At 42.5% G+C, this 16,528-nt stretch overlaps 1 protein-coding gene across 1 annotated transcript in view; it reads left to right on the top strand.

Moving 5' to 3' along the window:
• Positions 1-16,528, top strand: part of dhx36 (DEAH (Asp-Glu-Ala-His) box polypeptide 36) — a 95,306-nt gene that overhangs the window by 59,963 nt on the left and 18,815 nt on the right. The window contains exons 15-18 of the mRNA XM_087993353.1: positions 2,786-2,929; positions 8,646-8,763; positions 10,745-10,843; positions 15,287-15,460. Coding sequence (XP_087849479.1) covers positions 2,786-2,929; positions 8,646-8,763; positions 10,745-10,843; positions 15,287-15,460 — 535 coding nt within the window. The remainder of the gene's footprint in view (positions 1-2,785; positions 2,930-8,645; positions 8,764-10,744; positions 10,844-15,286; positions 15,461-16,528) is intronic.

Below are 16,528 nucleotides of genomic sequence, written 5' to 3'. Positions count from 1 at the left end.
TGGAGTGGTAACCAGTTATTGATGATGATAAAGGCCTTCTGTCTCCCAACAACTTGATTGACTCCCAGGTAACTGAACAGCTTTTAGATGTGTGTGTTTGAGGCAGAAGTCATCGGATCTGTGAAACAGCTACCCCTTCTGCGGTAGAAAACACCTCAAGCCTGAAGAAAGCCAGTTTGTTTTTTCCTCAAAAGTAGTTGTAAGCTGTGGGTTTTAAACAGACTTTAGAAGTCTGAACAGCTGCCTTCTGCCTCCTGCAAGCAAAAGTATCTGGGGAAGGAAGATCACGTAGCAGCATCCTGACAAGCCAAAAAAAAATGATTTCAGTAAACTCTGGGGTCAGTGAGAATTGACCTTGGGGTTAGAGTGTAACTAGTACAGTTATGTGTCAGGCTCATCATTGTTTATCTCTAGTTAGAATCTATCTATTTGTATTAAATAGTCATTCTTATGTACAGACAATGTGGCTGTAAAAGATAGGTGAATTGGAGAAATTTGTCAACTTTTCAGAATCAGTAACCCTTGTCACAACTCCAGGAGTAATGGAGCTTGATTTGTAGTGCACTATCTCGGTGAGGCATAACACCGTGCAACATTTCCTCTCAGCTGTGTGGCCAAGTGCATGTCCGACCTATTTGAAGTTCCGTCCACAGTGATTGGGGTCAACCCATGGATTGTGGCATTACATCCAGTTCCGGAAGTCGCTGCCCCACACACCACAAATACCTGCACAGACAGAACATTAGATGGAATGCTGACACCATGCATCTACTGCCCTTGTCCTTTTAGGTCGTAATGGGTTTTGGAAGTATTGCTGGAAGGAACCTTAGTTATTTAACGTAGTGCATCTTATAAATGGTGCAGGCTGCTGCTACTGTGCATTAGTGGTGAAGGGAGCATATGGAGTTTGGAGTGCCAATCAAGTAGGCTGCTTTGTCCTGGATGGTGTCAAGTTCCTTGTATTGTCGAAGCATTCCATCACACTCATGACCTATGAAGTCATCGAGTCATACAGCACAGAAACAGACCCTTCAGTTCAACTCATCAGTGCCATTCAGATATCCTAAACTGATTTAGCCCCATCTGCCAGCATTTGGCCCATATTCCTTTTAGACCTTTCCTATTTATGTTCCCACTTAGATGCCTTTTAAATGTTGTAATTGAACTCACCTCTTCCACTAACTCTGGCAATTCATTCATGCACTACCTTCTGCTTGAAAGGTTGCCCCTCAGGTCCTTGTTAAATCATTTCCCCTCACCATAAATCTATGCCCTCTAGTTTTGGACTCCCCTACCTGGAAAAAGTACACTATCCTGAAAAAAAGTCACATAGTATCTATGGGGAGCTGGCCAATTGAATACTTTGGATGTCCAAGTCCTTGGGTACAGTTGTCTTTCTCTGTAAGCTTCCACTAGTTTGTAAGAAGTATAGAGCAATTAATTCACTTGTAAAATATCTGATTTATTAATTGAAAATCATAGCTTGCAACAATTACTGTCTGAAAAGCAATTATTTGTTTTCCATGATTAAGCTGCTGGAGAGAGCAACTACACCCACTTCTGTGCCTTTCTCTGTGTGTCTTGTCTCGGTGTCTTGCTTCCCACTCAAATTTGTTCAGTTAGCTAAGAACTAAATCAACTCCTGGAAACAACTCCTTGGATCCTGATTGTCTGCACTTGGCAGGAATCCAAAGCCATGAAAAGAGAGTTCACAACAGCTACCAAATTCCTGTAAAATTACGCAGCCATTGTGGTAAATGTTTTGTTTCTCCTTTCAGTCCGCAGTTTTTAAAGACCCAAAAACAGACCTGGCTCTTAAACCAAAATCAGATTACAGAGGAGCCTCTATTATCGGAATACCAATTATCCAAAAATCGGATTATCCAAGCGAGATCTCAATGTCCTGATGAAACATTACATCAGAGACGTGTTTCCAACAGTGATCACGTCTTTTGTTTACAATGATTAAACAGGCACTGTCTCCAAATGACTGACCTCCCGCTCTCTCTCCCCACACTTTCCTTGAAGTTATACAGAGGTGTGTACCCTAACCCCCTCTTCCCCAGATAATCTCTCCAACATTGTCCTGTACAGGGCAAAGGTGGAACCTGTCAAAAAGTCGCAGCAAAAATGTGTGTGTGCGCACGCGCGCTGTTTGGAGACTTATCCCACAAAGGCAACCGCAGCAATCTTGTTGGTGTCCAGTCCAGCTGCCCTGGAGAGGTGGCGGGTGTGTACGGGCTTGGGGGCGATGTTGGAGGATGGGTAGATGTTGCACGGGGTTGGGGGTGGGGTTGCACGGGGTTGGGGGCGGAGGGCAGTGCCTCGCACTCTGTGCTGCTGCTAGTTTCCTGAACGGTGAGCCGACTTTTAAAACTCTGAGCCTCAGAGGAAAGGCATTTAATCAATTAACCGAGTATTCGATTATTTGAACGAAATAGTACCCGCCCATCACGTTCGGATAATCGAGGTTCCCCTGTACTTCGGTCATCCCATTTTTTTTCTGTTTTTTGACTTTTTAATGCTGCTATTGAAAGTCAACCAGCATCTGTAAAGCACTGATAGTTCTGTAAGAGACATGAAAAGCTGCAAAATGGAAACCTGTTTTCAAAAGGCTACCTGTGTATTCCCCCAACATTTCTGCTGTTAAAGTAATCACTGATGTATAACGTGATATGTATATTCAAGTTTGAATTTATTGTTGATGATTTTGAAGTATGTAGCTACGGTTTTGTTACTGAAACAAGGTTATTTTTAAGATGGTGGAATTTTTTTAATCTTTCAGTATCACTATAGATGATGTGGTCCATGTGATAGATGGAGGAAAGATAAAAGAAACTCACTTCGACACTCAAAACAATATCAGCACAATGGCAGCGGAATGGGTCAGCAAAGCTAATGCCAAGCAGCGGAAAGGTCGAGCTGGCAGGTAGCGTAAGTTTGTCTATCAATGTGTGTTAGATGAAATGTCACATAAACAAGTTATCTACAGTGCACACTGCAGTCTGTGGATATTTGCAGCGTTAAAGGTCATTGCCGTTGACTGGACTTGAAAGGAATATCACAGATGTCATTTGCTCGTTTTGGTAAAATTGTTGTCAGCGTGGGTTATTCTGCTAAGCTTTCACAGCACACTTAAAACCTTATGCAATTGTCTGTATCAGTGGTGCTGGAAGAGCACAGTAATTCAGGCAGAATCCGACGAGCAGCAAAATCGACGTTTCGGCAAAAGCCCTTCATCAGGAATAAAGGCAGAGAGCCTGAAGCATGGAGAGATAAGCTAGAGGAGGGTGGGGGTGGGGAGAGAGTAGCATAGAGTACAATAGGTGAGTGGTGGAGGAGATGAAGGTGATAGGTCAGGGAAGAGAGGGTGGAGTGGATAGGTGGAAAAGGAGCTAGGCAGGTCGGACAAGTCCGGACAGGTCAAGGGGCTGGAAGTTTGAAACTAGGAAGAGCTTCAGGGCAGAGGAAATGACCTGGGAGTGGCAGTGGGAGAGGGACTCCCTGAGATTCTTGTAGAGAGAGGAGGAAAACTTCTTCAAGGCAGGCATCCTTGCAAGAGGATTCGCAGTAGGGTTAAAATCAACGAGGTAAAAACAATGACTGCAGATGCTGGAAACCAGATTCTGGATCAGTGGTGCTGGAAGAGCACATCAATTCAGGCAGCATCCGACGAGCAGCAAAATCAACGTTCGGGCATTTCCTCTGCCCTGAAGCTCTTCCTAGTTTCAAACTTCCAGCTCCGCACTGTCCCCTTGACCTGTCCGGACTTGTCCGACCTGCCTAGCTCCTTTTCCACCTATCCACTCCACCCTCTCCTCTCTGACCTATCACCTTCATCTTCTCCCCCACTCACCTATTGTACTCTATGCTACTTTCTCCCCACCCCCACCCTCCTCTAGCTTATCTCTCCATGCTTCAGGCTCTCTGCCTTTAATCCTGATTCTCCCAATTCCTTCGACTCCGCTGCATCTGCTCCCAGGAGGACCAGTTCCAAAAACGCACAACCCAGATGGCCTCCTTCTTCAAGAACCGCAATTTCCCCCCCGACGTGGTCGACGATGCTCTCCACCACATCTCTTCCACTTCCCGCTCCTCCGCCCTTGAGCCCCGCCCCTCCAACCGCCACCAGGACAGAACCCCACTGGTCCTCACCTACAACCCCACCAATCTCCATGTACAGCGCATCATCCGCCGTCATTTCCGCTACCTCCAAACGGACCCCACCACCAAGGATATATTTCCCTCCCCTCCCCTATCAGCATTCCGTAAAGACCACTCCCTCCGTGACTCCCTCGTCAGATCCACACCCCCCACCAACCCAACCTCCACTCCCGGCACCTTCCCCTGCAACTGCAGGAGGTGCAAGACTTGCGCCCACACCTCCCCCCTCACCTCCCTCCAAGGCCCCAAAGGAAACTTCCATATCCGCCACAGATTCACCTGCACCTCCACACATATCATCTATTGCATCCTCTGCACCCGATGTGGCCTCCTCTATATTGGGGAGACAGGCCGGCTACTTGCGGAGCGTTTCAGAGAACACCTCTGAGACACCCGGACCAACCAACCCAACCACCCTGTAGCTCAACATTTCAATTCCCCCTCCCACTCGACCAAGGATATGCAGGACTTTGGACTCCTCCATCGTCAGACCACAACAAAAAGGCGGTTGGAGGAAGAACGCCTCATCTTCCGCCTAGGAACCCTCCAACCACAAGGGATGAACTTGGATTTCACCAGTTTCCTCATTTCCCCTCCCCCCACCCTGTCTCAGTCAAATCCATCGAATTCAGCACCGCCTTCCTAACCTGCAATCATCTTCCCGACCTCTCCGCCCCCACCCCAGTCTGACCTTTCACCCTCACCTTGACCTCTTTCCACCTATCACATTTCCGACGCCCCTCCCCCAAGTCCCTCCTCCCTACCTTTTATCTTAGCCTGCTGGACAAACTTTCCTCATTCCTGAAGAAGGGCTTATGCCCGAAACGTCGATTCTCCTGTTCCCTGGATGCTGCCTGACCTGCTGCGCTTTTCCAGCAACACATTTCCAGCTCTGATCTCCAGCATCTGCAGACCTCACTTTCTCCTTCCTGATGAAGGGCTTTTGCCCGAAACATCGATTTTGCTGCTCGTCGGATGCTGCCTGAATTGCTGTGCTCTTCCAGCACCACTGATCCAGAATCTGGTTTCCAGCATCTGCAGTCAGAGTTTTTACCTTATGCAATTGTGTCTAGCATTAAAGTGTTTCAGCCCATTTTGCTAATGTTAATGCAGACTCTTCAATTGGAGCTGATTTGTTTTCATCCCACTTGTTTGTGCTTTCTTTATATCCTTAGACTTGTTTTAAAAAGGATGTGTAACAATCCTTGCCTCCATATGCACTGGTGCTGGAAACTGGGTTGTACTGATGCTATTACTGGCTGAAATGTACAAATGTAGTGAATATAAATAATTTGAAGTCTTCATCCACTGAAAAATAATGGCAAAGTAGTCTGCTTCTGCCGTGCAGCTGTGTATCAGAGCATAGTTATGACAGAGGTTAACAGGACAAACACAGATGATGTAATTAGATGGTCAAAATCCTTCCTTTAGTGCTGGTCATGCAAGGAAGCTGAATCTTGCTGTTCTAATTGATTGCAAGATAAAAGTCAATGATGTGTAGCTGTGTTTCATATTATGTTTCAGTGCATTAGCATTTAACATAGTTATGCTTCAATTGAAAGTTACCTGTGATTCAAATTATTGAATTAGTTACTTATACTGCACATTACTGTTGCTTCCTGTTCTAATTTGAAGGCTATTTTAAAATTATGAATCATTGGCACTTGACTATCTTAATTTTTGTTTTCTCCTCTTGTAGCACAGTAAGCTGCCTCCAAACATCCTAGATTTTGATTAGTCCGACATGTAAAAAAACTTTCTCAACAGTTGAGTGAACAAAATTTTATTTCCCAAAATAAGTTAAAATGAGCTACTTGCAGAGTGTAAGCTGCACAGGATATCTAAATTTGAGTGATAGTGCATTCACATTGCAACTGTGCCGTTGGAGCAATGCATCACGCTTCATATTGGCATGCTGTTTCAGTGCAGAAATGTCTAAATCTGGGCCTGAGGCCTGACCTGATGGGGCACTAGGTAAAAACATAAGTCAAGTCATGTCTTGATACCCAACATTATGCTATATAAGACAGGAGTCATGTCCATGTGAAACCCAACTTTGAACTTCAATCTTGGTAGTCCCTTGGGATCAAGGATAACTTGCTTCCAATCAGTTTATTGAGTTCTGAAATGGCTGATAAATATGTGATTGAAAGACAAAAACAGAAATTGCTGGAGAAACTCTGCAGGTCTGGCTGCATCTGAGGAGAAACTAGTGTTAGCATTTTTGAATCCGGTCTGATTCATCTGATAGTCACTGGCCTTGAAACGTTAACCGTTTGTCTCTGCAGATGATACCAGACATGCTGTGTTTCTCCAGCACTGTCTTTGATTTGTATCTCCAGTGTGTGCAGTTCTTTATTTTAGTGTTATCTACAGAATCCTCCACAAGTAGGCTGGAGGCACTAGAAGGATTAGACAGACCAGATGTTATAAAATTTGTGTACTTTCCCTACTTCGCTGATTTTGCTTCTGTGTGAAGTTGTTGGTGTGCTTGATGCCTTCCTGGCTGCGCTGGTTGGTGTTACTGTCATGTTACACTTCTGGGATGCTGGAGACATTCCTAAGGTATTTCCTTTCCACTCCTGGGAGTTTGCTGCTGTGAATGAGTTCTAAGTAGAACAGGTTTTTGGGGAACCCAGAGTCATGATGCTGGGGAAGTTGACTTAGGTGTGGATGCTGCTGCTAGGCAGTGGTGCTTGACACCAGATTGAGGAATCTTATGAAGAGGCCACTGATGGTAACTTTCCAATGTGTTACCTATTTTCAGTTTCAAATGCAAAGAGGAATGTTGGTATCACTGCTGCCCAGTATGCCATGATCATAACCTCTAGTTTGAAAACCTGATCTTCAAATTCCCTTCTCGATTGGCCAAAGATTGAGCAGGCGTATTGAGAATGATATTGATTTGATTTGATTTATTGTTGTCACATAAAGCTAAGAACACTGAAAAGTTTTATTTTGTGTGCAATATACAGATCATAACATACAAGGACTTAGAGATCATAGTGTTTAGATAGGGTGAGGCATACAAGGTTATGGCTTTTGGAGCTGGTTGGAAGGGGACCTTAGATTTCTGATTGAATAACTCTGACTCTGACAAAGTGTTTGAAGTCAGCATGCTCCATTATGTATGTTACCTGTCCTAAATCCAATTAAAATTCCATTGATAACTCTAGATAATGCTTATTCTTTGAGTAGTGTGAGTGAAAAATGTTAAACTGTGTAAATAATTTCACTACTTTCCACTTTTTCCATTCTCTCTCTTTCTACTGTCTCTGGATATTGCATAGGTCAGGAGCTACAAGAACATGTGACCAATTCAATCAAATAATTTGGTGTCCAAGAATTCCTAAAATCCACATCTATTAATTCCAACACTTTTTTTTTATTAAGGCTCTTTTTCTCCAAAGGTTTTGACTCCTGCTCTTCGGTTTCCAAATGAGGTGGTTGTAATTTGACTGTCCCTTATCTAAACAGTTATCCAAGCTAATAATACAGGTGAATCTGTTGAAATATTCATGGTGAGATGATCATGATCCTGAGATGATCCTGTTCTTTTCCAACTCATTGGTGGGGTCAAGCAAGCAAGGAAGAGGCCTGGTGTCACATCCATATTTTGTTTCAGCACTGCAGTTCTAGGCTTCAATATTACAGTTGTCTTAAGTGCTATCTTCCCCTCACCAGTTGTGAATATCATACCATGGTAGCAGGAAGAGGTCATCTGGCCCATTGTCACTATTATGGCCACTTCAAAGCATTATCTGAATCATTTCATTTATTCTACCCTTGCTCTGCAAATTTTCTCTTGTGGATGTTACTGTAATCCCACTTATCCACTGATTGATTGATTGTTATCTGCAGATCCATGTACGTGCAAGATCGGTCTCAGACTTCATCTAGCGTTTTCCAATTGACTTGTCTGATCTGATCATAAAGTCCTTTGGATAGTTACATTGGAGTGGTATCCATGTTTTGTTATCTGTGGCAAGTCCATGCTCTGTTCCCTATGAAAAACAAGAATTTGATCTATGAAAGGATGAAGGAACTGATATCATGTTGAAGCATAATATGCTCAGTTTCAAAGAAATGCTCATCTTTTTCAATCCTAATTCTTTCATGCATCACAGTTCCCCAGAGTGCGAAGTTTAATTATGCAGCTTCTTAATGTGAAGCACTTGCAAATTCTGAAAACAAAAATGCCTGTCGGTGAAGCCTGTTGAATAAGCAACAGCTAAGGTTGTAAAACAGTGGTTCGAAGTTTGCTTACATTGCACATTGAATCCCAGCTCACTGATTGCATCGAGTGTAGTTTTCTGCCTGTTTCTTGAGGCTGATGTACAGAATGGATTGTGTTCCACTGTCTAGAAGGGGCAATAACTCTGAGATTGCAGTTTTAATGAATTAATCTGTAGATGGAGAGACTGCAGCTTGTCTATTTACCTTGTTGATATCAGCTAAACCTCTTGATTGTCTATTTTTAGGGTGCAGCCAGGTTCCTGTTACCACTTGTACAATGGTTTGCGGGAGAGCCTTCTGGATGATTATCAGCTTCCAGAAATCATGAGGACTCCACTTGAAGAGCTTTGCTTGCAGATCAAGGTTAAAAAATAATTACTGGTTGATAAATTTAAAGTATCTTGTCAATTGTCAGCCAAATAGGTCAATTAATGTTTGAATATTGTGACATTATCATTATTTTATATTCCTGAATAGGAGCATAGAATAAAAGAGAAGACCTCTAGAAACATCCTAAGTCCTTTTGACTTAATGATTCATGATCCTGTCCTCCTAGCACAGTTTGTAATGTTGATGTGAAGAAGCAAGCAAACCTTAATTCAGTGTGTTCGTCACTGATTCTGATCTTCTGAATTGAGGGGATTGGAGTAAAACTTTCCATTGTATGCTTTCCCTTATTAACTGTGCACTGTTTCCCACTTTTGGTTGCTCAGACTGTTAAATATTTGTATGGTGGTAAGGGTGAAGAAATATCTTAGTCATGTTTCAGTTATTGTACTGTCTCCAACAGGTTTGGTGATCTACTGAGGTACTGATTCTCTGCCTTCATAGCCTGATGGTTATGGTGTTGGATGAATCCAGTCATTGGAAATTTAGATCCTGCCCTGCTAGTAAACCTCAACTTTTTTGTTGTTTAGAAATCTGTCTGACTCAATCTTGAATATATTCAGTGACCCAACTTACACTGTTTTCAATGTGTATATATTCCCTTCACATGGTGAAAAGTCTTCTGTTGCTTCACTTGAGAGTGTTTGAAAATTGAGTTTGAGGTACTGTGTACAAGCTACCGGAGATGAAAGAAGGCACTGTTCAAAAGAGTGTTTTTAAAGAGCAGGAAAGGTTCAGTCAGGTGGAGTAATTCACAGCAGGCACTCTGAGTGAAGAGCTGTGATGGCTGGAACGTTTGCCAGTGTTGAAGTTAATGAAGAGCAGAGTCTCCGAGCTCCAATTTTAAAAAAAAAGGGAATGCACCCTTACGTGACTTCGTACTAACAATGTCGAAGGGGTTCCACGAATCAATAATATATTGAGTCTGTGAATTGGCTGATTCTCCTTTGTGTGCATAGAATCCCTACAATGTGTGAAAATGCCCTTCGGCCCAACAAGTCCACACTGACCCTCTGAAGAGTAACCCACCCAGACCCATTCCCCCGACCCTATATTTACCGCTGACTAATGTACCAAAGCTACACATCTCTAACACTATGGGGAATTTAGCATGGCCAGTTCACCTAATCTCCACATCTTTGGACTGTGGGAGGAAACTGGAGTACTCTGAGGAAACCCACGCAAACACTGAGAGAATGTGCAAACTTCCATACAGAGGTCACCCGAGGCTGAAATCTAACCCGGGTCCCTGGTGCTGTGAGGCAGCAGTGCTAACCACTGAGCCACCGTGCTGCCATTGCGATATATAGAAATGAAAGCAAATTGATGGGAGAGATAAAGAAAGAGGAGGTTTCATGTATAAAGAACAGGTCAGATCGCTTTTCTCTAATTCACCATTTATACTGATGTCAGTCTGCAGTTATTGGGTGATACAGCATTAAGTCAGCTGAAATTCTTCAATATTTCGAAGTTCTTTTACATAGCATTAAACTTTTGATTTTTTGACCTGTTTATTTAATAGAGTTAGAGAGATTCCAATCCATCTTGGCTGCAGATATGTGTACACAGTTGCTGCTCCTTCAAAACATGTATCATCTGACTTTGATGTTGATGGTTGCAGAATACAGTATACTTAGCTCGCTCATTCATTCACATTTTACCTAGCTGTAAATTTAAATAAATTTGACTCCTGTAGGTTATGAGACTGCCTTTTCCTGTTTTGGCTTTTTAAGTGAAACATCTACTGTTTGTATTTGAACTGTTTAAGTAAAAGTTTTACAGATTAAATGATATTCCAATTTTATGTAATTAGAGCATTTAAAGGTGTAGGTAGTAATTCAACCAGAATTTTCTCTTATAATCAAAGTTTATTAAAAAAAATGCAGGTTGACTGAGGGATCTTCAATCGTTGTGTGGGACATTTTTTATTAACCAATGGCTTTTAATGTTGCCATAGATTTTAAATCTTGGCCGAATTGCCCAATTCTTGGAAAAGGCAATGCAGCCTCCATCGAAGGAAGCTGTTAACCTGGCTGTGACCCACCTTAAAGAGCTGGTAAGTATTTGCTGACTAGTGTGGGATGGACAAGTCAGCTAATAGGCAAGCCTAGCTCCTTCTGTTGGTTAACTGTAGAATTGCGATTTACCCTTTGTCACCACAGTGACTGCACTCGTGCCGTTCAAGTCCTGAGTGTTGGAACACAGCAAATCAGAGCTCAGTAGACTTTTTGTCTCCTCTAGTCTCTACGAGCTCTTTGATAATATGTCCATTTAGTCTGACTTTCCTGCTTTTCTCAGTCACTGAATTTTTTTAGGCTATCAAATGTTATCCAAATAATTCCCTTTTGAAAGCTACTCAGTCATAGACAATCTCAATACAGAAAAAGACTCTTCAGCCCATCAAGTCTTTGTCAGTGAAAAGCAAGCACCTAACTTTTCCAAATGCATTTTTGTCCTATAACCTTGTATGTTTTGGCATTGTAAGTGTAGGTGTGTAAATACTACTAAAATACTGAGTGTTTCTGCCTCTACCACTTTTACAAGCATTGAGCTTACCACCCTCTGGGTGAAAAAGTTTCTTTACATCCCCTCTAAACCTCTTGCCCCTTGGCTTAAATTCATGCCTCTTGGTCATTGATCCTTTCACCAAGGGAAAGGATTCCTTTGTAACCTATATTTGGCCCCTCAATTTTATACATTTCAATCATGTCCCCCCTCAGTCTCCTCTACTCTAAATAAACCATCTCTCTCACTAGCTATAGCTGTCCAGCTCGGGCAACATTCTAATATATCTCCTCTACACACACCATTGCAATCACATCCCTCCTACAATGTGGACTTCAGAACTGTGCTGAATATTGTGATCTAAACAACATTTAAACAGTTCCAGTTTAACTCCCCGTTCTTAAATTCTATGCCCCAGCTAATAAAGAAAGTATTCCGTATTCCTTCCTCACCACTTTATCTACCTTTCCCACTACCTTAAGAGACCAATGTATATGCATACCAAGGTGCCTCTGATCCTCAGAACTTCCCAGGGTTATACCATTCTTTATGCATTTCATTCCTTCTTTATCCTAAGTGCATCATCTCATACTTATTCAAATTGAATTAAATTTGCCATTGATCAGTCCATCTGCCCAGGCTGCCTATATCATTTTGGAATCTAAGGCTGTCCTCGCTATGTATCATCCTACTAATTTTCATATCATCCACAAACTTAATCGTCAACCTTCCTATATTCAAATGTTAACTCATCTATGTATAACAAATCAGCAAGAGCTCCTACACTGATCCTTGTGGAACCCCACTGGACACAGGCTTTCATTCAAAAGCGATCTTCAACTATCACCTTTTTTCTTACTGCCACTCAACTAATTCTGGATTTATTGAGCCAAATTTCCCTGGAATCCCAGTGGCTTTTAACTTTGCTTTCAGTCTCCCATGTGGGATCCTATCAAAAGCGTTGCTAAAGTCCACATAGACTACATCAAAAACCATACCCTCATCTCCACACCCGGTCACCTCTTCAGAAAAATTCAATCAAGTTCGTCAGACATGACCTCCCTTTCTTTTAAAAAAAAAACCATGCTGGCTGTCCTTAATTAATCCCTGTCTCTCCAAGTGCAGATTAATTCTGTGTGTCAGAATTGTTGTTGAATCTTTCTTCTCAGGCAGTTTGTTCCAATTCCTAACCATTCATTGCATAAAAGATTTTCCTCCTGTTGCCTGTTGTTCTTTTGCTAGCCACCTCTAATCTATGCCATATTGCCAACCACTCGAAGGTTGTTAGAAACAGTTTGTTGTTATTGACCTCACTGATTGTTTGAACTGACACAAGGAAATGGGGTGAGTCATGTACAAATAGGAATTTCTCCCATTACATCCTGGAGCCACTGGGCAAAAATGGGATTTGATTTATCTTGAGAGGGCAGCATAGCTGAATATTGCTTCATATGTGGGCGGCACGGTGGCACTGTGGTTAGCACTGCTGCCTCACAGCGCCAGAGACCCGGGTTCAATTCCCGCCTCAGGCGACTGACTGTGTGGAGTTTGCACATTCTCCCCGTGTCTGCGTGGGTTTCCTCCGGGTGCTCCGGTTTCCTCCCACAGTCCAAAGATGTGCAGGTCAGGTGAATTGGCCATGCTAAATTGCCCGTAGTGTTAGGTAAGGGGTGGATGTTGGGGTATGGGTGGGTTGCGCTTCGGCGGGGCAGTGTGAACTTGTTGGGCCGAAGGGCCTGTTTCCACACTGTAAGTAATCTAATCTAATCTCATTTATCTCCTAAGGAGACACTGTTTTGTGACTTAGTTGCCCTTTCGTTTTGTTTTTAGCCTTTTGAATTTTTTTAGTCCCTTCTATATTGCTATTCCATTCACTTGGCAGCTGGAGAAGATGTTGTCTGCAAGATGCACTGTAGTGACTCAGGTTATTTCCACACCACCTTCCAAACTAGCAACCCTTACCATCTGAAAGGACTTGGGCAGCAAGTTCATCAGAGCACCACCTCTTCCAAGGACCCCTTTAAGACACATGCCAACCAGCTTTGTACTAATCACTGGATGCATGCAGGCACCACCACCTGTGGTGAGGTTTGCAAATCCAGCATTGAGCTATTTAATCATCTCAGGACCCATATGTCTGGAATGGAAGAAACATTTCTAGGGACTGCCTAATTTGAGTCACAACTTGGGGAACACCTAAATGGCAGAGTCACTAAATCAATACTTTGCTTCAGATTTCATGGTGGAGGAAGCGAGTACTATCCCAACAGTAATGCAGAGCTTGTAGAAAGGGAGAAACTTTGAATAGAACTAGTAGCATCAAAATACAGAGGAATCTAGGCATACAGGTCCACAGCTCACTTAAAGTGGCAACAGAAGTGGGTAAGGTGGTATAGAAAGCAGATGGCATGCTTGCCTTCTTTGATCTGGCATAGAATATAAACATTCACAGCTGTAGAGAACATCAGTTGGGCCACATTTGGGATATAGTGTACAGTTCTGGTCACCACACTACCAGAATGAAGTGGAAGCTTTGGAGCGGGTACAGAAAACAGTTAACCAGGATAATGCCTGGTTTGGAGGGTGTTAACTATGAGGAGAGATTGGGTAAACTGATTTGTTTCCACTTGAATATTGAAGGATGAGGAGCGACCTGATAGAAGTTTACAAAATTGAGAGGTATGGCTAAAATGAATAGTTAGCGCCTTTTTTCCCCAGGGCAGAAATGTGAAATGCTGGGGAACGCAAGTTAAATATGAAAAGGAGTAAGTTTCAAGGAGATGTGAGAGACATGTCTTTTATACAGAACATGACAAATGCCTAGAGTATTCTGCCAGAGGAGGTGGAGGAACTAGATACAATAGCAACATTTACAAGTTACAGTGAGTCATAGAGGTATATGGCATGGAAACAGACCCTTCACTTAAACTTGTCCACGCTCACCAGACACCTTAAATCTTGTCCCATTTGCCAGCATTTAGCCCATATCCCTCTAAACAGTTCCTAAATATACCAAACCAGATGCCTTTTAAATGGTGTAATTGTCAACAGCTTATAAAATGGTAACTATTGCTCTTAGAATTCTAGGAAATCAGCTCCAACACTGAAAATACCTCAAAAAAGCGAAGCTCTTACAGCCACAGTTTTTTCCTGTCCTCCATCTTGGATGAGTTTCTCGAAAGATATTTGAAGAGGCAGGGGATAGAAAGATGTGGACCCATATAGTGGCAAAGGATTTTTAGTTTAGCAAGGTGTCATGTGTCAGTGTAGTCTTGATGGGCCAAAGGACCTGTTCTATGCTGTTTTTTCTTTGTGGAAGTCCAGCAATTTGACCCAGTGGTGATTAAGAACAGCCAATATATATCCTATATGAGGATGATGTTACTTTGAGGGGATGCCTGAGGTGGTGTTCCCCTGCAAACTAGATTTTTTTTTAGATTAGATTACATTACTGTGTGGAAACAGGCCCTTCGGCCCAACAAGTCCACACCGACCCGCCGAAGCGAAACCCACCCATACCCTTACATTTACCCCTTACCTCTTTGGACTGTGGGAGGAAACCGGAGCACCCGGAGGAAACCCACGCAGACACGGGGAGAACGTGCAAACTCCACACAGTCAGTCGCCTGAGGCGGGAATTGAACCCTGGTCTCTGGCACTGAGAGGCAGCAGTGCTGCCCACTGATCTTGTCCTTCCAGTTGATCAATGTAACATGGTTTGGAAGATGCTGTTGGAGGAGACTGAGCAAGTTGCTGCAATCATTGTTGTGGGTAGCCCACTCTGTGTTGGTGGTGGATGGAGTTGGTTTCCTTTTCGGCTGCATGTCTCAAAACTGACCTAAAACATGGGAAAAACTTTGAGCCACATGGACAAGCAGATGTTTATGACCGTAGGGATACAAATTTTTATTACGTTAGTTTTCATTTAGTAACAGATTGTGTGGTATCTGCAACGCCAAGAATTTTAAATTTCATTTTTTTCCCTTCCTGACAGAATGCTTTGGATAGGAATGAAGAGCTTACTCCACTTGGGGTCCATTTAGCTCGCCTGCCAGTGGAACCCCACATCGGGAAGATGATTCTGTTTGGAGCATTATTGTGCTGTCTGGATCCGGTTCTCACCATTGCAGCCAGTCTCAGCTTCAAGGATCCATTTGTGATCCCGCTGGTAAAGTGTTAAAATTATTGCCAAGATGATGCAAGAGCTAAAGCGAACAAAATCAGAAACTGCTGGAAAAACTCAGCCAGTCTGTGGCAGCGCCTTCATTGGACCTGAAATGTTAATAGACAATATTAACTCTGCTTTCTCTCCACAGTTGCTGCCAAATGCTCTGTTTTTCCAGCAATTTGTTTCTGATTTCCAATATCCACAGTTCTTTGGAGTTTTTTTTTGTTTCAGATCTAAAGGGGTTACTTTATTAGAATTTGTTGCGTAGGCTAGCTTGTCCTCCCTTGTATGTTGAAGATTGAGATTATCTAAAAGCTGAATGAAATGATTTGATACAGTAGGTAGTGAGAAACTAGTTCCCCTGATGGGCAGTGTGCAGAGCAAGAGTCCAGACCCATTAAAATAGAGCAAGACCAGTTAGCAAGCAGTCTTTCATGTGGATTAGAGGAAATCTGAAACTCCCTCCCTGAAATCATGTTGAGAAAGGTAAAAAGTTTCAAAACTAAAAGTGGTAGATTTGTATTGATCTAGGATAATGGAATGTTATGGAAATGTGGAAGATGGATTTAAAGCACAGACTTACCATGCTGTAATTGAATGATTGAACCTACTCGAGCCTAAATGATGTTCTTCTTGTCCTCTGTACTGATTAGATTTGCTTGATGCCTTTACAGATCTATCGTCAGAGTTGGGTATTACTTGTACATTTAATCTTTTTTTGGGAAGTGTTGATGTTGGTCTATCTCCATTTATCTTACTCAATGATTGCCAACCCTTTTCTGGGCTTATTCCAATCCAAGCATTGCAATACTGCATTCAGGCAAGCTGAATAGAAAGGAATGGTAACACAACTCTCTGATCACGTTACCACAATGCCTCAGTATTTCACACATTGAATTACATCAGTTGTGGAGTCATTTTCAGTATAATCGAACAGCAGGGGGGGCTGTTAAAATATATGCTATTTTAGAGGTCTGCTTCGATTTTTATTTTTTTTTTGTTTGAGGATGCAAGATTTTTCTCCCTAACAGCATTGTACAGAGCAAGAGTTTTATAAAAGGTTAAATG

This window comes from Chiloscyllium plagiosum, unplaced genomic scaffold, assembly GCF_037043375.1.
Source record: "Chiloscyllium plagiosum isolate Xiang-an unplaced genomic scaffold, Cpla_swu_hap1 HiC_scaffold_13, whole genome shotgun sequence".
Taxonomy (NCBI): Eukaryota; Metazoa; Chordata; class Chondrichthyes; order Orectolobiformes; family Hemiscylliidae; genus Chiloscyllium; species Chiloscyllium plagiosum.
This window is presented reverse-complemented; position numbering and strand designations above follow the sequence as displayed.